The sequence below is a fragment of the Centroberyx affinis genome, unplaced genomic scaffold (genome assembly GCF_046629955.1).
Source record: "Centroberyx affinis isolate AG114_WGS23_722 - 3 ecotype Tasmania unplaced genomic scaffold, CSIRO-AGI_Caff_v1 ptg003179l_1, whole genome shotgun sequence".
Taxonomy (NCBI): Eukaryota; Metazoa; Chordata; class Actinopteri; order Beryciformes; family Berycidae; genus Centroberyx; species Centroberyx affinis.
Genome location: NW_027281226.1, coordinates 358,481 through 382,066, shown reverse-complemented (window position 1 = coordinate 382,066; position 23,586 = coordinate 358,481). Strand labels below are relative to the sequence as shown.

At 42.0% G+C, this 23,586-nt stretch overlaps 2 protein-coding genes across 2 annotated transcripts in view; both read right to left on the bottom strand.

The window, feature by feature from the left end:
• The window catches only part of LOC139659956 (low density lipoprotein receptor adapter protein 1), a gene marked incomplete at its 3' end in the record, with an annotated part of 33,750 nt that extends 30,498 nt beyond the window's left edge, over positions 1-3,252 (bottom strand). The window contains exon 1 of the mRNA XM_071537978.1: positions 3,168-3,252. Within this exon, the coding sequence (XP_071394079.1) occupies positions 3,168-3,252 (85 nt within the window). The remainder of the gene's footprint in view (positions 1-3,167) is intronic.
• Positions 3,253-5,714: 2,462 nt separating this feature from the next.
• On the bottom strand, positions 5,715-21,288 carry LOC139659970 (E3 ubiquitin-protein ligase RNF19B). The gene is made up of 9 exons (XM_071538003.1): positions 21,136-21,288; positions 19,213-19,706; positions 14,596-14,801; positions 14,071-14,218; positions 11,709-11,871; positions 11,152-11,266; positions 7,343-7,474; positions 6,929-7,199; positions 5,715-6,686 (listed from the first exon to the last, which is right to left on the bottom strand). The coding sequence occupies exons 1-9, from the start codon at positions 21,286-21,288 to the stop codon at positions 6,401-6,403; spliced, it is 1,968 nt and encodes a 655-aa protein (XP_071394104.1). The 3' UTR covers positions 5,715-6,400.
• Between the last annotated feature and the right edge of the window lie 2,298 nt (positions 21,289-23,586).

Sequence of the window (23,586 nt, the reverse complement as noted above, 5' to 3'; positions counted from 1 at the left end):
AATGTGGCTTTTCACATGGCTTAGAGGAGACCTAGCAGCAGAGGGATACAGCATCTGTTGTAGCGTAACTAGAAATCCAGCTTTTCCTTGCTTCTCCTTACCAAGCCAGCAGACCAGAGCACAATTCAAAGCCATGACTACATTCAAAGTGAAATTCTGCCTGTTTATACAGAAAAAAACACATCTCCTCAAGTGGAACTCTCTTCAAAGCCAGATGTAAAAATACACATTTTTGGCTCGAGTAGCTTTGGCCTTAGGCTAAGGCAGATATGACCAGACACATTTCTACCAGGGTAAATAGGCCTCCTCTCATCTGGGAAATATCTGTAACAGTGATGGGCCAAGCGACAGATGCACTACTGATGTATGTTTCCAATTCATCTTGTTCTCATGACAGCTGTGAAGGATGGGCGGCTTCTGGATATTGAACATGTTATGATTTCTGGGTAGTCAATCACTCAGGTCAAGCGCTGTGAAGGTGAGGAAATGTGACTAAGAGATTGCAGAGCCAATGGCCAATTTTGAATAATTCAATAAGGTGTGTAGGCTAAAATCTGCTGTCATTGCTCTGTCTGAGTAATATGGTCATATGTCAACCGTTTGAATGGCTCAGCCGGAGCTTTTTAGCAAGGTCAGTTGGATACCTTCCAAATTCCAGTCATCACTGTCAATGGTACCACTGCACCATGCCAAATATTGCGAAAATTAGATGTAGTTGGCTAGTGTCTGTTTTATCAGTGTTGTCATCTGTCAATAGCAGAACAAGGCCATTGCCCCTACATGTCTCTCCATAGAGCTACTTGGAAAGGCACAGTCACAACACAAATTAACTGTATATTGTGGTTATTTAACAAAGGTGACATGAAATTAAGCCTTCCATCTACCTTATTTTCTTATCGTTTCTCAGTTTGGGGCTAGAGAAAGTCTGTCTTTGGGTTGAAGTGAGGTAAAAAATAATCTCTATGGACAGGCCGTAAACAATTCATCACTTTTTTCCCCTCAACTTTAATCACACCTAATTTGTGTGAATGTTTGGCAAGCAGCTGCAATGATGCCTTGTTTGCATTCTGAAAGCCAGCTTTGACGCATCGCCACATGCTGGCATAGAGATGCTGTCCTCTATCCAAATTGCCTGCTAAGTAGCTTCTGGACATTAGCAGTCACTCTGTCTCTCTGTACTGTTTGTGACTGCTGTGTTCACATTTCTTCCAGCCTGATTCCTCTGGTGGCTCTCAGGCTCTCAGATGTAAACTGCTCCTGTCATAAGGCACCAAAAATCCAGCTGGATTCTGCTCGAGCGATGCCGTTCTGTTTCCCCTCCCTCCCTTTCTTTCTGTGATGCTGACAACAATAACAGAATAAAAGCACAACGCTGACGCTCCTGTTAACAATGTGACTGAGACACAGTGTTTCAAAAATAACAGAGCAGTTTGTTTGTCAGCCTTTGTCATCATAAAATCACCAAGTTGGATAATGATGATGAATAGGGCGATGATGAGAAAAATAGCAATTCCTATCTATCAAAGTTAGCATCAAAGTTGCGATCAGAACTCTCAGTGCGGCGGCCGTCCACAGCCAACATCCCAAACCATGTAAGACAACTCGTCACTTATCGTTGGCGTCCTCATTATAACCCTAATCCAATGAGAGAATACCTAATGCCCACAGACTCACACTTAAATTCAATAATTTATGTAGAGCATTTCCTAGAGAGAGGGAGAAGAAGCCAAGCACATTTTACTGGCTGTGAAATTTATCAGTCTGTTGAGTGAAGACTGGCCTGGGTGGCTGCTTATTCACCAGCCAGGAATTCAGGATGAGGCAAAACCACATGAATCCCAGCATCAGTTTTAAGGTATACATGTACGAAATAGGAGTCTCCTTTGTTTCACACAGCCACATAAAGTTTTTCTGAGCAGCAGACACCACAAATAATACATTCTGTGCCACTGTTATGGCACACAATAAACATCTACCTGCACGGCAGTCGATGACAGAATCTCACTCTGAGTGTGATTGATAAAGCCCACTCAATAAAATCATTCATTTTTTGTTTATTGTGCTGTTTTTTTCCCCCTCCCCTGCAAGTGCAAGTCTGATACAAGCATTTACGGCTGTGAGGAGCTTACAGGCGCTGTCGCCCCGGGGAGCGAGTCTTGAAGACACTTCACACATCAGAGAGACAGCATGAGCTGCCAGCAAGCCAACCAGCCCTCACTCTCCGCCTGTCACTGGTGATGTGACAGGAGCTGCTGCTCTGACCCTTCACTCAGCAAGAGCAGTGTCCGCTAGTTTCCACTGTAGACAGTAGCCCAGTAGAGACACTGCACACAATTTGCAGTATTTTCAGAATAATTTTGCAAGAAACTAATGGCAAACACTGTTTCCCTTTTGTATTCAGCTGTATACTGAGGTATTAATTGTATTTTGTTATTATTATTATTATTAGTAGTAGTAGTGGTAGTATTAGTAGTAGTAGTAGTAGTAGTAGTACTTAATTTTATGTATTTATTTATCTCCTTTCTCCATCAAGAGGCATTTCAGCTCTTGCCAGACCTTCATTGCAAGTAAGAATTTGTCCTTAATTAATTTGCCTGATTAAAGAAAGGTTAATTTACAAAATACATTAAATTTATTGCAACTATATAGAGCTATGTGTTTTATTTTCTTAAAGGTAAATTTACTGCAAAAAAAAGCTATTTTTTACATGGCAAGATATAACTACCTCATGACAGATGATGCTGTCTAACTCGTGGATGGAATGGAAGGAAGAGTTACAGCCAAGTGATAGCCCTAACCAAAAATCACTAGCCTACATACTCCTCAAGGTATTGAGTTTACAATGACCTTATCGTACTTCATGGTATATTATCTCCAGTGGTATCACTACAACGATCATTGACAATGTTATAGTTTAGCTGTGATATTAACTGAAATTTACAAAATTTACAAAAGCTCCCCAGTAAACCACAGAATAGCTTAAACAGTACTAACAGTCCACTACTACTACAGTCCACTACAGTGTGAACAGCCAGAGGCTCCTATTGTCGCCGCTCGCTCTCACACTGATTCCACTGCCTTTGCAACCCCAGCGGTATCTTTGCAACATTGTGACACATCCTAAAGACTTGGACACACATACACACAGACACACAGGCTTCACTCACTTTCGTGCTTTGAAGTTCCCCATGTGTGCCGCGGGACTCCCGGGCTCTTAATAATCGCTCTGCCGGCGGATTTCAGAGCATCCATCCCGAGGTGTGTCTCGTCTTCGGCAGGTGGATTCCCCCGGTCTGCGGACTACGAGCAGGTACAGTAGGCTGTGCTCGACGACTGATGCGCCAAAAACCACACAGCAGGCAGAGAGAAGAGACCGTTCCCACCCTGTGTATCCCTATCCTGGTGCCTTCCCCTCGGAGAATGGGACTGATCAGTTTGATGGGCAAACACATCAACCGCTGCTCCCTTTCCAAAGTTAAGGGCGTGTCCTTCTAACCTTGCTGTACGAAGCCTCTGCTGAAGTGCTCCGGATTGTTTTAAGGACAAACCCGAATGAAAAATAACTATAATATTCCTGCAGTGTTGCCAAAAGGACTTACACTCTTTAGTGAGTTTATAGTAACCATACTATCACACTTTATGGGATTTTTTGACCTCCTATGGTATTAATTTAGTATCTGTATGATTATTTTCAAGTTCTGCTCTCAAAGTATAGTAGGTCTATCCTTCTAAAATGTATTATAGGATTACTAGAGTTTCTGCAGATGTTTTGGAGTGCCGAGTACATAAATGCTGTAACATTAATAACTATCCAAATATCTTGCTGGAAAATGGAATAGCCCTTTTGTTTGCCCTATTTTTTTATCAGCCCTTCACTACAGTTGGCATAACATTAACACAAGTCCTGTTGATGTTTAAAGAGATTTTTACAAAACTGCATCAAATTACATGCTCGGCCTAACAGCTACATGTTCCTGAGGGAGTGTGTTACAGAGGCTACCTGTGATAACAGGGGTTGGTTTAGCATCTACGTTTCAAAATCATGATAGGATGTGACCAAACTCCATAATCTCATCAAACCCCATTTTACATCAGAAACCAAAATGCACATTTGTTGATCCAATAATTAATTTAGACTAAATAATTTAACGATCCCTATTCTGTGCCGTTGTAAAGCACTGAATGCAAAAATCAATAATCTATGAAAAACAAAGCAAAGAAAAATATCTCCCATAATGCCCCTGTTTTTCTAAATTGGTTCAAATATGTTGCATACGATCCTATTAGTGTGAAACCCGTGTTTCCAAAATGAGTTTGTCTTTGCAACAGATATGAACTGATATAAGATCAGGCAACATTTCAGACAAATGCTTCAAAGTGCTATATTTGTTGCATGTTGGCGCCCTCTACTGGTTACAAGTAGTTATTACAATGTCCCAGTCCACAGCATGCAGTGACCCATCTTCACTGTACAGAAGCTTAGTAGTGTGTCAAGATGCTGCCTATAGTAGTGAAAAGTTTCAGTAATAAAACTAGTCACAAATGATTTGCACCATAGCAACACCATTCACACATATGCAGTGATATCTGGAGTAGTATTAGGTCAGATGCATATATGCCATTTCAGAAAGTAGGTAACCTTGTATACAGGTGTCACTTGAACTTTTACTGTAGAAAAGTTATAATCTCTGACACATACAAAATATCACATTCTGTGTTTGTCCTTCATGGTGAAATCTTTATTTCATTTCTCTCCACAACCCGGCACAGGTTATCATGTCAAGTCCGTGTTCATCTCACAAGTATTTCACACTCAGGAAGCTAAACAGTACATGTATAGTCATGTATTTCTCATTAATCATCTAGAAGGGGTTATTACAGTATAGCCTGAGGTGGCATGCTGCTGTAGGAATTTTGGTGCTCTGTGATCATTTGAGAGGGTCTCTAGTTTATATTTAATGCTCTTAGCACACACTACTGCAACTGCACCGGCTGCTGTGAGTGTGTATGTGTGTGTGTGTGTGTGTATGGGAATGTGTGTGCGTGCGCTTGTGTGTGTGCGGTATGTGTGTTATCCTGGATACACAGCGAGTAGAATCATGCAGCTATTTTTAAGTTGAGACTCTTCAGAAAAAACGCTGTGGTGGTGCTGCCACTGCCGCTGTTACTAATGCAAGAGAAATACTGCATTAGAATAAGCATTTTAACAAACTAGAGCGAGAGAGAGAGAGAGAGAGAGAGAGAGAGAGAGAGCAACGCCTCCATACCAAGTTTCAAAGGAAACGGCCTCCTGAAGGCTAAAAGTTGCAACACCGACAGAACGCATGCCTCAAGAGACACTGTCCCCAGCTGTATCTCCTTGCATGGAAGACTTTGGATCTGAAACTGGCTGATATTGTTAATGGTAATTATGAGCCCTCCTGTCATTTCAACCAATCGGCGACACAATGTCACAGAGCACCTTTCACTCCAGTGGTGATCAACCACAGTCTTGAAATGAACAATTTCCAGATGTCTGGACTGCATACACTCAGTCATTTCACCATTTCTGGAACTCTTTCGCAAAAGAATAATTGAACAGTGCAGCATGCGTCGTCTGTTTAAGCTCGCCCAATTAAGGTGTGAACACTGCATCTTTAAAATACTAGAGATACCCATGATGAGACAAATTCCCCTCCTGTCGACCCTGTTTGTACAGGAGCCTCTGAGTGTTTCACAGCATGGCATCAGCTTGGGAAGCGTTTGATATTTCCTCAGTGACAAGACAGTTGCATGTTAAAATTTTCCTCCCCCATGGAACAAATCATGCTTGTGGGATCTCTTTTTTTAAATGGGGGTGAGGGGGGAGTTAGGTCACTAGAAGACGTATAAGAGTATAGCCAGAGGAAGAGAGGGCTTCATGAAATAGACTCGTATTAGAGGGGTAAGGTAGTCTCTTTTAGAAAGGACACAGTAGAAAAAAAAACAGGCTAACTCCCACTGAACTAGTCAGCTAACATGCTCTCAGTCATTTCTGTTTTCAATTCATTCATGGTTTCTATCCTGTGAGTTCCTGTCTGCTTAACAATAATATAACAATATATCCCCCTCCAGTTTTTTGTCATTGTCTCATACGAACTAAACTGCCTCATACACACACACAGACACGCACACATACATGCACACAATCACTCGCACACACACACACTCTCATCTTTTTCATTTGCTCTCTCTAAACCCGCGTCTTCCTTAGAGGCCGGAGCTAGAAGGCAACTGGTGGGAGGGCCTGTGGTGGGAGCAGGAGGTGGCCTGGGCCAATGATTTTCAGGTCAAGCCAATGTCATGTCAGCTCATGGATTCATTTACTTCCATAAAACCTGACTAATCTTCAACCAAGGACATAGCCTGGAACGGAAGGACCTCATACACCGTCTATTTCAAAGACTGGGTAGACAGTCCCTTCTCCCTCTCCCGCTGCTCCTCCTGGTTTCTCTCTTCCCTCCTGCTCCACTCCTTCTCCTCCTCCTCCTCCCCCTCTTCTTTCTTCAAGTTCTGAGGCACACAGGTAGTCTTGTGACTGGGACTGGGAGCGTCCCAGGGACTCGACCGACAGGCTTCGGCTGGACAGGACGCTACTTAGGCTGGACTGGCGGGCGCCTCGCGGGTGGGTCTCAATTTCCACACGGACCTCGATATTGGTTCCTTCCCTGTGGTGACAGTAGACACACAAAGAGGCATCGATATGAAGCTGCCATGTGTTCAGAACTTATTTCTAAGGTAGTTTATGCAAAGAATACCATAATGAGTTCAAAAATACAACTGTGCAACTGCAGGATTGTAGGTTTAAACATAGATATCAGTTTAGAAAATATGTTCCTGCTTCCAAAAAGACAATAAAAAGAGAATCTTCCCTCAAAATAGAAAAAGGACAGACAGAGGCAACATTCACCTCAAAGGAAAAGCTTGTGTGTCGTTGAGCTTGCTATCAGGCACAATAACCACCTCGCAGTCTGATTGGCTGTCCTGTTGGGCGTATCCGTGGCGTTTTGTGGCTTCGTCCAGTTCCACATAGCTATCTAGCTCTGGAGGCGTGGTGCTCGTACTCGGGAGCACGCCCACTTCCTGTACACTGACTCTGACTTCCTGGACGCTGGTGTCGCTGAGCGCCGGGTTGTTCTGACCCGTCCAGTGGTCGCTGACTACATGAGAGAATAGAAGATCTTCAAGAGAAGTTGAAACTTCATCAGATCAGGTCACACTCGGGAGCAACAATCACACTGTGCTATCATATCAGAATCACAAAATTATTTTAGCACAAGACTATGTCATACTAATGTACACTGGGATTGAATTCTATACTCACAGCTGGCTAAGTCCTCCAGTTGGATCTTGTGTGATTCGGGGGGCTCGCTCTGCGGTCGACACCACCCGTTCCTACAGAGTGACATGGGGACCACCCCATAGACATAAGTCAGCATGAGCGGCACACCCACACCTGCAGGAAGACACAAGTGTGAGCAACTAATTCATACTAGATGTCATTTGTCCAGAGTTTCTCAGAATACATTAATTTCATCTAAAGTAGGTTAGAAAGGTACACTTTTCATTTGCACTATACTTTGTAAGAAATTGCATTGATACCTACAAAAAATAATTAGTAGCACTTGAATAGGAAAGCTTGTTAAAGTTACATTGACACTGTGTTGTATATCTATACTAGTAATATATGAATAACCAAAAGTTTGACAAGAGTTAAATGTGCATTTCGTAATCTATGACTTGTATCAGTGAAAGTGATTGACAGGTCTCTTGAGTTACAGTACAGTGTCTTGTAACTGACACAAACAATGAAGTAATATTTTCACAATGGAGACAAGTAAGCAAGCTAATTAGAGCAGAGATCCAACAGAATCATCTAGTGAAGATGTAATATACAAAATGTTGTAATAATAATACTGATTTGTCATTGCTTTTTTGACTTGAGAATGAAATGGTCCGGTCGCTTTGGTTGGTCCGTTGCTTCCTCCTCCATTGTTGAGGTAATTGAGACTGAGATATGCCAGAAATCTCAGCAACTAGTTAAGTAATCAAATCCCCACTGATATATTGGGTGTTTCAAAAGTAGGTATACATGTTTATATGCATTATTAATACTAACTGATTTTGTTAAAAAGACTAAGTTAAAAATTAATTTATCAGCTTTCTTTTCCATTATTTTTCTAACTCTATAGGTTACTTACTTTTGAAACACGTGGTATTATGGTCAGTTTGTGCTATGAAGCAGTATAAATCATACCTATTGCCTAACTAAATCTGAATTTAAATAAAATGATGCACTGCACTACTGTATACACTTTCAAAGTCAAGTTTCATTTTCCAAGTTCCATTTTCTGCCCACTCTCATAACCTTCACAAATGTACTTTCAACAAAACCCCCAAACTTGATGAGCAGAAGCCTCCCTGTGCCGTGTGATTATGCAACCTGCGATTGAGATAGGAATTTGGGAGCACAATGCGGAGCGCAGACCAAACAAAGAGACATCATTAACACAGCCGTGGGTGCTGGAACACTGGGACACTATCGACCCAGCGCCGGGGTGAAACCAGAGCAAGAGGACGAGCCTGCCAGCTGCATAGTTCACAGAAAGAGACGAGTGAAAGACTGTATGTGTGTGAGAAACAGAGAGAGAGGGAGAGAGAAAGGGACAGAAAGAGCAAGACGGGGAGTTGTGACAGAAGGGGGAGTACGAGAGAGAAAAATTGAGAGAGAGGGGAGAGAGAGGGAGAGGTACAAGCGGAGACAAAATAGAAGAGATATGATAAAGCGTATGACAGAGAGAAAGACAGGCCAAAGCCAACCTCATTGACGAGAACAGAAATAAATGAAAGCGGAGGGGCACAGAGAGAGGGATGAAAGGAGGGGGTGGGAGGTGAGGGTGAAAGAGTACAGTGTGGCCAAATGTGTGTGTGTGTGTGTGTGTGTGTGTGTGTGTGTGTGAGAGAGAGAGGGCCCGTCAGTGCACGGTACACTGATGGCTGTGACAACGCAGAGGCGGCGGGAAGCTGTGAAGCTCCTAAAGCCTTAAGGATTTCTGTCACAGTCAGATATATTGCCTAGGCATGAGTCATCAAAATGTCAAGGCATAGGAGCTACTCTGCACTCTGTGTGTGTGTGTGTGTGTGTGCGTGGGTGTGTGTGTGTATGTGTGTGTGTGTGAGACAGCGGTAATGAAATAAAAGTGTGTGCATATAGAGACCTGGCTGCTTTATCGACATGAGTGGGTGTTCATATGGTTGCACATGAGTAGGTTTATGCCAGTATAAGACTGCATGTTTAAATGTGTGTGGGTGCATACAATGACAGTGAATTTACTGTGAGCTTCAAAAGTGTTGGGCATTCGGTGAAACTTTTTTTGTGTCATGACTCTGCGCTCTATTCATTTGAGTATAGAATCGCATAATAACCACAAAGTTTAGCTACAAACGGTCACTGTTAATTTTGAGAAATTCCACCCTCATCTGATGAATACAAGGACCTCGTTCTGCTTATGATTATTCTGGTTCAGTACAGAATACAGAACAGGTTGGCCATGACCATGAAGTTAAAGTACAAAATTTGAGGAATGTCAAACATCCCTGTCTAGTGAATAGTAAAACAAAATTACGGCAATTTTTGTACATTCTTTCCTTACTCTGTGGACCCTGCGGTGCTTATGATTATTATGGTTCAGTGTGGGATACACAGTAGTGAGGTTTTGTAAAGGTCAATAAATGACTAATGTGTGTGTGTGTGTGTGTGTGTGTGTGTGTGTGTGTGTGTGTACACATACAAATATAACACTGCAAACAGTCATCTTTAATTTGAGGCTGCTCATCCATATCTGAAAAAATCTACAGTAGCTCTTCATGGACCTTGTGCTTTCATTATTGCGGTTCAGTATGGCATACACAGTTGGTAATGGCTCCAAGTCAGCGTGGGATGAAAGTATCAAACCAGCTTCAAAAGTGGCTAAAAGCACCTCACAGGAGCTTGACGGTTTGAGGTCAGTTTGAAACCTCAGACCTTTGTTATACTTTCCAACAGTAGTTTAAAGTAGAGTGTACCCTGTAAGTGAATTCTCCAAGGGATATATTGAGCTGCAACAATGCTGTCAACAATCAAGCAACACCTAAAAGTAAGATATCAAGAGATTTAAAGGCTTTATCTGCTGTAGACTTCTGTAACCATTGCATGTTAAGAATGATTGATGATGCTCTGAAGTTTTAAGCTGTTAAAAACTTAACAACTTTTTATTTGAAGCGGAAAATATACCCTCAAATTAAAGCTCACGGCATGTTAACCACATAATCACTGTGACATTTGAAATCCAAATCATTGTTTATGCATGGTTTTACAGCAGCATGGGCAGAGCCACTGTCTGCATGAGAGAGACAATGTTTGACTACATGAATACAGATTAACAAGCTAGTACTTCATATAATGTGAGGCTTTGTCAATAAATAACTAATGGAAATATTTGTATGTGTTTGTGAGTGTGGATTGCGCTTCTCTTCCTGTGCTTGCATGTGCGTTTGTGACTTTGTGTGGGTGTGCATGGCTTAGTATACGTGCATGTCTCTTAGTGTGTGTGTGTGTGTGTGTGTGTGTGTGTGTGTGTGTGTGTTGTGTGTGCCAGCTCCTGTCCCAGATGGAGAGCTGTGAGAGGTAGGTAGCATGGCCAGTGGAGTGTGAACAGGCCTGGGGTCTCTCTGTCTGGTCATGCCCACAGTCCTGACTCATCAGTTTGGCTGGGAGTATCCCTGCCACTCCACAGCTAGTAGCCTGTGCGCCTGTCCCCCCCATGGCTCATTTTTATTTTCATCACTTTAACTCTCCGCATGAATACTGCCTCAGCCAGAACTGAAAGGAGCACATATTGGGTTTGACACAGCCACAGTTTAGTATATCTAACAGCAATAATATTCTATAAATTAACATATTTAGCAAGTGTAGGATTCTCTGGTTTCTAAACTGCTATATTCCACACATTGTGGAGATTAGGTTTTTATCTGTATTCATTAAAAAAATATATATTTTGATAATAACAATTGTCACCACTGAATCACCACTGATTTGCTGGCAAGCTTATTTTGCCCCTATTTTGCCCCCGCTATGCTGTTGTCTCTTCCTACCCACAGTGACAGCTGCTATGACCGGCGACACAAACACTGACATCATCACCCCACTTGCCACGGTCAAGTAGTGCTTACTTCCTGAGATATTGTTTTTCTTACAGCGACCATGGACCTGCAAAATAAGATAATGTAATATAAATTATAGGCAGTGGGAATTTAATTTGTCACTTCCAAACCCTAAATAAACAAATGATTGATTCCCCCCCCCCCCGCCATCATACACTATATATACATCAAGACTATTCAGTGTGATGAAGTGTTTAAGAGAAGTTGAGTTTACACCTGTCCATTAGACGCAACATTAATCACATAGGAGATTTCTTCACACTGAGGTTGGCAAAGGTTGGCAGGTCATTCAAAGACTGCAATCCTTTCAAATCATTCAAATTCATGTGTATACTTTGTACAGCCCAGAGTGCCATATGAGAGGGTTTTGCAAAGGTTTTGGGCAATCCAGTTGTCTTCCAAGTACTGAACAAAATCCACCAATCCCCAAAAAAGTAACTGAATCCATTCAAACCAGTAATTTGATGGCTTTACTGGTCATTTTGTACCTTGCGGCCCATGTAGATGGGTATGCCCACGATGATGACCGGGATGGCGATGCCCGCAATGAGGGAGATGACCACTGGTGCTCCTAGCAACATGCCCACCTGCCACAGAACCTTGCGGGTTTGCGACCATGGCTTCTTCCCCCAGAATGTACAGCCTGAGGGACTGAGACAGACAGAGACACAAGCGGGCTTGACTTCAGGACAAACCAAGAGGGAAACATTAGACTCTATTACACTCTCTTACTGTGGCTCAGATCAGAAAGACTGATCTGAGCCACAGTAAGGATCAATTTTGGTTGAGAATTAGCACCTTTACTGGTCAGAATATAGGTAACGTAACTAAACATTACAAGTGGTACACTAAAACACCTGATAAATAGTGCTGATCCTTGCTTTTATCCCCGTGCCTCCCCCATACACATATGTGCATACAGACACAAACACACACACACACACACACACACACACACACACACACACTTGCAAGCACCACCTCCAATCCTCCAATCACACAAAAGCATGGTCATCAAGGTCATGACTCACACAGCCTTTGAAATGCTGTTGCCGCCCAACGCTAACAACCAGCTCACTGCGCCCACCTAGTACAGTTTTGGATGATTAATAAAAATTAAAAAAACAAAGGGAAATAAATGAGTAGGCCCACTGCTAATGACAACAGTGGCTGGCTGTCTCATTAGTCCCATTACATAATTACCAAAACGGTATGATCTCATCCACAGTTATCAGTTTTAGCTTTGCCTCCCTGAATTATAGCCATCTGCAGCTACCATCCATTTCACCTTGCTGTAGGTTAAAAGGAAAAGCCTGGGGATTAAATTCTGTTTACAGGGAGCCATTACTCTGCTCACTTGGTATGAAAAATATTGAAAATTGAAAATTCACACAACATATGCACTGCACCCAAGCAACTCTTCCCTTATCTTTTTCTGCTAGGTTTTAGCTACAGTAAGCGTTGCTTAAAAGTGTTACTGTAATCTTGTATCAGCATTTGGTATCCTGGTCCTGATTCTTACTGCCTAGGGAAGCAGTACAACACGGACTAAATCTTACATTCTCTCAGTATACTGTTTAGCCTTAATCAAGCAGCAATTAGCTTGTAACAGCAGCAATGTAACACACTGACAATAGAAGAAACACAAATAGTGCCTTAGGGCTACGCTATTTCTCAAAACATGAGTTTGCATTACAGCAGCAAATGTCACTTTGGGTTACTAAAAGCCTAAGTGGGGGGCATTATGGTGAGATATTATAGTTGTACTCTGTTGCTCTGAGCTGGCAGATCTGCTGTGAGATACTAAAAGCTTTGCCCTTCTATAGGACGTTCACTGTTATTTGTAGTGTGAAAGTTGTAGTGTGAAAGGCAGACGTGGATGAGGGGAGAGGAAAAGGAGGGGGGAGGGGGAAGAAAAAAAAGAAAAAAGGAGGGGAGAAGATGGGAGGAAAATGTGGCTTATGCTAAAGGAAGGACACAAACTCTCTCTCTCTCTCTCTCTCTCTCTCTCTCTCTCTCTCTCTCTCTCACTCTCATGCACAGAGAAACCCAGCTCTCTGACGCATGCACCAAGATGCATGTAGGTAACATAGCGTACAGTACCAGAGCCCTGACATAAAATGATCAACACATGAAAATTACATACACATTATGCCCACATCGACACCTTGGCAACTGTAATTAATATAGTTCTAAAATGGATCTTGGCCAGCAGAGAGATTAAACTGCTTCTTTAAATTTAGCTAATCAGCTTCTAGCCAGTCTCTTAGCTTGAGTTACATATACTGCCGTCTGCCGCATGGAAATATGGAGGCAGATAGAGCTGATTAATTGATGACAAGTCAGCATGGCTCCTTTCCAGGAATGGAAAAATCAATGGCAGCCTAGACGAGCATGCAGTTTAAAGTAGTGCAGCTTCAAAACAATGACATAGACCTGACTTACTGACTGGCTGACTGTTCATATCAGACTAGCTATTGCTTTAAAATAGACACAGATGGAATGGTGGTTACACATCTATGCTGATTTTACTACTGAATATGAAGCCAGTTATGAAGTTTTCATCCTGTAAGAAGAATTGAAGGAAGGATCACATCCAGTAAATGGCAGTATTGTTATCTCACCTCACGCCACTGTGAGGCGAGGATCAAATTCTGCTGCTCATTGCACAGTATTTTCACTGTCTAGTTCCCAGAAACTAAGATGGTGAAAGCACACAACCCCTTGTCAAGGTGATTAACAATTATAGCATTTAGTTAGAGGTAGGGGCTGGTTATGTATGTGAATGTATGCATGCATTTCGAGCAATTCCAGTATGAACAGGATACACACACAACTGTAACTAGGTACCTGAGGTAGTGCACATCGGTGATCTCCTGCATACACAGCCAGCAGAACTGACAGGCACACACAGTGCAGTTCATACGGTTACAGCTGCCATCATTGGTCTTCATGATGTAGGCACCACAGCGTGGGCATGCTTTGATCTCCTCTGCATCTACAACAAGAGGGTGAAAATGCAAGGGTGGGCACACATACCACAATATTTATTGATTTGCTTAGCTATGTTAACTACCAAAGCTGCAGTTCCAGCCAAATTTGAAGAAAGCTTCTAGGAAACAAAAAACATAATGTAGTATTTTGAAAGAAATCCCCTAAATAAGTACTTACATAACATCCCACCAGAACATTCACTTATGTCTACCTTCAAGTTCAAGTTCCTCTTTATTGTCATCTATTTTCCCTTTCATCCCTCTTGTTCTACAAGCACTAGAGGTCAGTGTGCTCTTCACTCATACATGCATGGCAGCACTTTGTCATACGCTTCTCAGTCCATAAAGTTTTGGTGAAACAGTAGCTGCCACCCAGTCATACCTCCTCCAGGTTCTTCATTGAAGACGTACAGCGTGGAGGCATCGTTGCCGCCTGAGGTGTGGCGGGCTCGCTGGCGTCGGGCCTGGTCGCATGTCTGGTCCGGATGCCACAGCTGCCGGCAGTGGTAGCAGAACTCTGTGTCGCATCCCTCGCGGCCGCAGCTCAGCTTGGGGCACTCCGCACAGCCATAGGCTATAACTGCATAGCTGTAGAGAGAGATAAACTGGGGATAAAGCGATAGAATGGATATAATGTGATAACTGATCCCTGTTTGCTTTCCCCCTTTCCCCACGGAGGTCAGAGGTCAGGGTCAACTACAGAAGAGAACCTGGGGCTGGCAGGGATTCAGTGTCTTGCTCAAGGACACTTCAGCAGGGTGGATGCCTGCCCACATGGGAGTTTGAATCCAGGTCCTCCTACTCCTCCTCCAGTCTCCCTACTCACTACCCCACCCTTCTGCCCTAATGTTCAGGTCTAAGAGACCTGGGACTCACAGTGGCTGCAATTTCATTCAAGTATTATAGCTATGTAGGCTGACTGGAAGATCTGTGAACAGGTGCAGTCCTTCAGCTTTTATTCTCTTTGTTATGTTTACCTGTTTTAGCCTAATCAAGCCCCTTGAATTGTTCATTTTTGCTTTTAGTCCTGAATTACTACTACTACTGAACTTCAGTCCTTAGTCTACTCTAGATCCCAACCAATCACTATAATGATAATAAGTCCAATAAGAGTGCTCGATGCCTGTACACTCAAGCTGACTCCTCAGAGGAAACATAAACATTCATTTCACAATTCAAAGGATCACATAATTAAAGAGCAAATGCAAATGAAAACAAAAATGAGTGATGGCTGGGGCTCCAGGATCCAGGCTGCACCTGTTTACCATATATGTATTGCTATGCAGTGAAGAGTTATTTGAAATAAAAGCCTGCCTAGGAGATATTGCACCGGGCACTGCCCTCAGGAAATTCTACCCTTATGTGGGTTTATGATTTATCAGTAAGGTAGATGAATCAGACAGGTTGATGGCCACTCTCATAAGAGGACAATTAGGCCACTGCCTGGATTCCACTCTGGTGTCAGAGAGGATTTGCACTGATTGTGTTTGATTCTCAAAGCAAACACTTCTGCTTGAACAACAAAGTGTGTCTGTATTGTGCTATTGTGGACCGGCACATGTAAAAACAAAATTTTCAGGTATGAGCGAATGTTGTTATCAAAGACATCAGCAATAATTGGATTATCTAGATGCTAGACCCCCTTTTTAAACATGCCAAGAGGACTGGAGAAGTTCTAACAAAACAGAGGGTTACAAAAGGACAGCAACGCTGTGGGCTATTGACATCATTCAAACCAATCAAATTTTGCTTGGGAGCAGCTTTGCACTGGTGCTCATTTCTTTACTGTAATATTCTAGAGACAACCAAGGAAACTGGTATAGTTATGTGGCAATTCCATAATGCTTTATTTTAAAGTTACAGTTTGTAATTATGGGGTACTAATAAAATACCAATGCCGTAGTTGCAGGGTAACAAAACAAGAAGTCCAGGAATTAAGGGGTAACAATTTTGTAATTATGAGAGATTTATATAATAATGATAATGATAATGATAATGATAATGATAATAATAACTTTATTTATATAGCACCTTTAAAAACAGAGTTTACAAAGTGATTTGACAAACAAAATAAAAGCAGAATACTCAAATTATGAATTTAAAAAGCAATAAAACAATAATAAACAGGGATCATAGGATGAAAACCAAAATAAACAGTAAAATAGAATAAAGAATTAAGACAGAGTTAAGATAAAAGACGTAAAAAGACAATAGAAAGATGATAAAAAGACGATAAAAAGCCAATAAAGAGACAATAAAAGGCCGATAAAAATATGATAAAAAGACGACATCACATAAAAGCAAGTCTTTAAAAGAAGTCACTGATTCTGTTAGCCTTATCTCCTCAGGCAAGTCGTTCCAAAGCCGAGAGGCCCTGATGGAAAAAGCACGGTCACCTTTAGTTTTAAGTCTAGACTTTGGAGCAGCCAGAAGGGCCCGCCTGAGGATCTAAGGCTGCGCACTGGCTCATACGGGGTCAACATATCTGTTCTGTAGCTTGGGGCCAGACCCAAATGTGCTTTAAAAGTGATCAGTAAAATCTTAAAATCAATTCTAAAACGAACAGGGAGCCAATGGAGAGAAGCCAGGATTGGGGTGATGTGATGTCGTCTGTTAGAACCAGTAAGAAGTCTAGCTGCTGCGTTCTGAACTAGTTGGTGGCGGGAGAGTGACTTTTGGTTGATGCCAGAAAGGAGGGAGTTACAGTGGTCGAGTTGTGAGAAGATTAGGGCGTGGATTACTTTTTCCAGGTCGCTGTGTGATAGTATTGGTTTGATTCTGGAGATGGTTCTCAATTGAAGGAAGCAGGACTGGACATTTTTTTTAATCTGTGGTTCGAAGTTTAGGTCAGTGTCAAATAGTACTCCCAAGTTTCTGGCAACGGGCTTCACATTTGTGGGCAGAGGACCAATATGACTGATAGAATTTGTGGGAGTGAACAATATGATTTCTGATTTTGAGTTATTGAGCTGAAGAAAATTCTGTGCCATCCAACAGTTGATGTCACTGAGTTATGGTGTAACTATTTTTGTAATTACTGCACACTAATTAGCTACAGGGTACAATAACATAATTAGGGGGGACAAAACAACTGTTATCGGTGCTTGTTCCCTGTAGTTATGGAGTAAGTACAAGGTGTCCTCAAAAAGATAGATTTTCACATGCAATACATAGAGATTCTGTCACTCTATGCTGAAAAATTTGGTGTCTATTCTCACTCAAAAATACCTACAGTAACATCACTCATGCAGCAAAAAAACATGCACAGTACACAATGTAAAAATGCACACACATAGACACAAGCGTGTGGACACACACACACACACTCAAAAACACACATTTTGCAACACATTCCCAGAGCCGACATAATCTCTAGCTAAGCTTCTGTCACTAAGACCTCTAGGAATGTGTGTATGTTAGGGACACGGGAATACACAAACCACAGCTGTGAGTGACTAGCTTACGTAATGCAGCAACACTTCAAAGGCTACTTTCTCCATCAGCTTATGCTTTCACCGCATACTGTAGCTACTATTAGCTGTTTAACATTTTAAACACCGCTAACTACGCTGATATTTGGATATGTGAAACTCAAAACCCTATAACGCTGTAACTGTGTTATAGATACTTTAGATATCAGAGCTCTTGTTTTTTCTGTGTCATATTTAATTTACAACAACATCAGACAGATCGGTGTATTGATTTTAGCTCCAGTCATTCATCATGAGCAGACTGTGAGCACTGACAGTAGGGGAGACAGACAGTCTACCACCCAGTCCTACACCCTCTCAGAGAAAGACAGGGGGGGGGGGGGGGGGGGTGCATACATACCGCTTTTGACCACAAATACTCTTTGAACACAAGTTCGAACACACATACACACACACACGAAACCCCATTATGATTTCCCATCAGCAACCCTATCCTGTTACCCTTACATGTACATCAAATGCTCAGTCATGCACATGTGTCTCCAACAACAGCATAGCAAGACACACACTCTCTGTGGGCAGAGAACAAAGACGCTGTACTGTCAAAAGACAGTAAGCCCACTCTTCCTGTCTCCCTGTCTCAATGTCATAGGCATTCATTACCTGAAGGACAAAATCCATCTCTTACACTGTTATATATCATCAATCAGTGCACTCCAGGAGTTATTTTGTGATAAAGTGTTGTAATTTAGTAATTTTCTACATTTCCTAGAATGCCTTTCAACAAGCCCCAGAGAACACGCCTGGACTTAATGCATTCAGCTGTGGGTTATACATGTAGGTGGAGAGAGCAATAACGATAGCGATAATGATAGCAGATTAAGACCAAGAGTTTGAGCTACACATGGAAAATAAGCTTGAGTCAACATTCACAGCCCATTACATTCAAAATACAGGTGTGTTTTGTTTCAGGATTTGCAAACATTATCACTGTAATTAAACATTTAACAGCCTTTAAACTCAAATTTAGCTGTCACATACTGTCAGTCCATCTATCAAAAGCTCAGGCAATCAATCTGACACTGAAAAACTACTTCAAACCAGTGAACCTAAACATAAATAAAGCCAGTGGTGGGATGACAGGGTTTCAACACAGTGTCATAACGCCGTATCCGATCAGGGTTTTAATTACAGTTAATTATAGTGGATTGCTACTGCGTGTCTGAAGATATTTATAAAAGTAAATTCTTCAACAGGTTTATCAAATCTAGAGATGTCTTTCTATTTATATTCAGCTCTTCTCTATATGTTGTCAATTAACTATTTATATACAAACTTTATAAAGTTTTCAGCATTGTGAACACTGTGGTCTGTGTCACTTTATCAAATAATAATAGTGTGAATGTTCAGGAAATACCAATATTTGTATTTAAAAAAGAAACTTCTGGGACAAAACTGTTCTAGGAAACAAACTGTTCAGTTGTTTTCACTCAGGAATATCTGGGTGGATTGGATATTGATAATAATAATGGTGGTGGTGGTATTGGTTTGATTCTCCCAGTCCTCACCTGCAGTCAGGCGCAGGACACCAGCGTGTGTCTGGGTCAGCTGCCAGGAAACGCCTTAACTGGTACTCCTCAAACCGCTCCAGCAGCGCCCGGTCATCCAGGATGGCACGAACATCCAGTGGCGCCAGCGCCTCGGGGCACTGCGGGCACGCGATGCCCACCCGGCTCTCTGATATCTCGATGCGCAGGTACTGGCGCAGGCAGTCGGAGCACGCCCGGTGGGAGCAGGAGGTGAGTCGGGGGAAGTGGCATCGCGGTTGGCTGAGCAGGCACAGTGGGCACTCCTCCAGGTGTTCGTCCAGTAGCTGGTCCTGGCTGGAGGAGGAGAGGCTCAGGACGCCGGTGGAGCCGCTGCTGACCCCGCCCGCGCACTCGGCCGCGGCACCGCCGTCCTCGCCGCCAGCTTCAGCCGCTGCTGTCGTCCCTCCTCCTTCTCCTCTTTCTGTTCCAGAAACTCCTGATTCTCCAGCCTCTTCTGCTGTGATGTTCTGGTCCTGACAGAAATGACAGAACATACTCAGTTACCAAGTCTAAGCAATGCGTACAAAAAAACATACTGATGCTAGGGATGGGACGATCTGCTTATCTCACGATACGATTCGATACGCAATATGGGATTCACGATTGCATATAACCACGATACGATGTAATAAATAAAAGTTCAACGACAACAAACTCTAACTGTGCAGAATTATGTTTATTTCTGAGACACAAATCTTTATAGCAATGGCATTGGCTTGCTAGAATGTAAACAACAATTTAAAAATGTCATTACAAAGTGCAAAATCGTCCCATCTCTGATACATGTAGTAACACTGAAAAAAAATACACTTGAAGATATTCTGCCACTGTTCATAAGAGAAAGGATGTATTTTAGGGGTAGAGTTAGGGAAGAGGGAATAAATGTAACTAAATGAATGTCTCACATTCATAGTAACATCAGCATAGGTGAGTGTGTATGAGCAGGCATACTCTTTTAGGCAACTTGGTTTCTTGGCAACAGAATTGCTAGAAATTACCAATTAATTAAACAAACACTCTAATGGATCTGGGCTACATCAGTATGGCAGAGGGCGGAAGCAAGCAGCAGTTAATACATACAAAGTTAATGATCTACCACCTCCCTACTGGTTCCTCTGCCTTATAGAACAATCTGTGAAGCAGTCCATTTCAATTCCAGGCATTTCTATTGAAGCACTTACACACCAAAGGTATTATAACTATGACTAAAACTAGACATCTTTTTCTAAATGGATATGAAATAAACACCACTGTTTGAAAAAAATGAAACTAAACTCAAACTTTATCTCCCTCTAAAACTGTAATAAAATAGCAACAACCCTGAAATGTTTTATTTCAATCTTGAAGAGAGAGAGATGGAGGTATAATCCTCTAGTTCATACATTCATATGTACTATGTCCTATATACAGTATGTTTCAAAAGTAGGTATACAATTAATAATAATGAAAAACAAAGTGTCATTTTGTCATTTAAAAAAAATAACAAGACTAAATAGTCTGTAAATAAAGGTGTACATATGTAATAATACAGTCAGTATTAATAATATAAAAATGTATACCTACTTTAGAAACACCCAGTATACTATTTTCCCATTCAAAGACAAATTTCTGTCAGATTGTTTACAAAGCCAGCACTACCAATGCACTCCATACAGGCATGTCCATGAACATAATAAACTTTCAGCTCAAACTGGATAAAATAAACACTAAAATGGAACATAGATTATTCACTAAGACTCACCAACTAACTGAAGTCAACTGAAATTAAAGTCAAACTGAAAAACAACAAAAAAGAAAAATAAATAACTAAACTAAACAAAAGGATACTGGATCACTTCCTTTCTTTCACTCTCTCACTCACTCCAAGGCAACAACGCACATGAGCCTCAGCCCGTCCCTCACCTGCTCCGGGTGCTCGCTCGGGGTCAGGGTGATGGCCACCTCCTCTTTGGGCCAGGCTTCCACCGGCCGCTCGGGCCTCGGTTCCGACTTGGGCTTCCGGCTGAAGAAGTTCAGGAAGCTCAGCGGCCCCGTCTGCTGCTTGGGCCTCTTCATGGTCTGGAGCTGGAGCAGGGGCTGGAGCTGAGCAGCGCAGGCCAACGACCATGAGCAGGACGCAACCGTGTGTGTGAATGTGTGTGTGTGTGTGTGTGTGTGTGTGTGTGTGCGAGCGTGTATGAGTTTATGTGTGTGTAAGCGTGCGCAGCGAGCTCTCACGGCTCAGAGTCTCTGTTGTAGGAGGGAGGAAGAGCAAGAGAGAGTGAGAGGGAGACGACGGGGAGGAGGTAATCCCTGCCGGAGGAGAACATCACTGATTTGGATCCCGTCCGAGGCCTGGGCATGTGGTTTTTTTCTTTTTTTCCCCTCCTCCTCTTCCTCTTCCACCTCCACTGCAGTTCCCTCGTTCTGAACTAGTTCTGAACTGACGGATTGTCCTTCATCCTTTTAGGCTTCCTCTCCACTGTCAGCAGCCCCCTTTGCCTGGAAAAGGAGATTGCAACATTAAAAACTTGTGGGAATTGATGGGGAAATGACTAAATCACAGTGAATAAGAAATGATGGATATTAAAAAGTGCAATCCTGAGCAGACACAGTAACAGCAACCCATTTTAAATACCGACCTATAATGTCACAAAAATAGCATAGAACATTTTAAAAAGCTACCCCATTTTATTTCTGAACCTCTATTTAAAACTCCCAAAGTGTTATTTCTGAATTTGAGCTGAAAACAGAAGAAGGGCTTTGGTAACATGGCTGGGATCTGCACATCATTCAGTCTCAGACATGAGCAATAAGGTCAGAGGCATGAGACACAAAGAGTAAATACCAAGAGCAGATGGATGAGACATTTCAGACTGGTTTGACAGAAAGATTTGGGGAGAAGGAGGATGAGGCAGAGGAAAGGCAGTGATAGACAGCACAGACAACTCATTCTGCTTCCATCAGGCAACAGCATGCTTTCATAATCAGGCCCTGAGAGCAATGGGAGCATGAGATGATTCACGCCACCCCAGACCAATTAAAATAGCCTAACTGACAGTAGCTGTCTCCATATTGGCACTATGTCAAATACGGCTGTGAGGTTAGGCATGAAATATGATATGACTATAGATTATTATCTATTTCGAGATCAAAGATAGTATCCCTTTTGCTACCTCTGTAATTATAGAAAAAGCAAAATCCATAAATGATGCACGCTTTTATATCAGATCAATTGCAAGGGCCAGAGGCAGTGTATCGCTTTAAGAGCTATATGCTTCATCATTCTTTCAACAGGAATGCACAAAGAATCTGGATTTATGTAACACTGCAGCGTCTAACCTGCCTTCCTGTCCTCTTTCCATACAGATCCAGAGATACAGTTCTGTTTATATTCCAGCCCTCTGCATACCTTAAAAACCACATGTAAATCCTTTAAACCAGCTATAACACATATGAGCAAGCCAAAAGAGCAAGCAAAAAGTAATACTAAAGGACCTTCTTAGAAATACCAGTTTTGTTTTTTTTGCATCAAAACAAATATTTAAATACATTATTGACATATAAAACTCAAAATTGCCATATCAACTTAGGTTGCTAGGAATTTGTCTAGACAATAGTCTAGACATCTGGTAAACATGCAAATCAGTCAGACAAGGCCAGTTAATAGATCTCCAGAATTACAAAAAGTGACAGGTGGCACAATTAAAAAAGCAATAAAAGTTAAGTAAAATGAATTGAATAAAATGAAGTGCTGGTTGATTTGTAGAGCCCAAACCCATTGAATTCAACATTTTCACTGCTTCACAAAAGGTGACATGAAAACTGAAAAGTGAGCAGTATCTATGAACGCATTCAGGGCTTTATGTTGCACACAGGTGGAGAATACAGGAGAGACAAGGGCAAGGTTGGGGCAGATAAGTTTTGCTGCTGTGTGTACAATTATTTCAAACTGCCTCCTGAGAGATGTGCTGCGATACCTAACAGTCATGGAAAAAGTGACAATTTCAGTCACAGCTCTGTAAAAGTGCATCAAAGATTCCTGACTTACATTTTTTTTTCAACTGTTGAAGGAAGTAGAGTCTCTGGTGAGCTTGCTGTATTAGGATGTTGGTGTAGGATGTTAGGATTTAAGGTGACTCGCTCCACTGCCATCAATCATGTTTGGACTTCAGTATTGTCAACAAAAATCCTCCGCCATCTCTTTACTTTTCCCAACATTAAGCTCTAGATTGTTCTCATGAGTCTCAAGGGGTGAGTTCTAGTTGAAACTTCAATTTGCTAACTAGAAAAATGTTATAAACAAAGCAGGGGATTCATTCTGTGGAGAGTCAAGTCATAAAGAACGAAGCGTCTTCAACAACAACTTCAAAG

Coding starts and splice junctions, on each gene's coding strand:
- LOC139659970 (XM_071538003.1), bottom strand. CDS start 21,288: ATGAAGAGGCCCAAGCAGCAGACGGGGCCGCTGAGCTTCCTGAACTTC. Junction 19,707..21,135: donor CGAGCGAGCACCCGGAGCAG/GTGAGGGACGGG, acceptor CATTTCTGTCAG/GACCAGAACATCACAGCAGA. Junction 6,687..6,928: donor ACACAAGCTTTTCCTTTGAG/GTGAATGTTGCC, acceptor CTGTCACCACAG/GGAAGGAACCAATATCGAGG.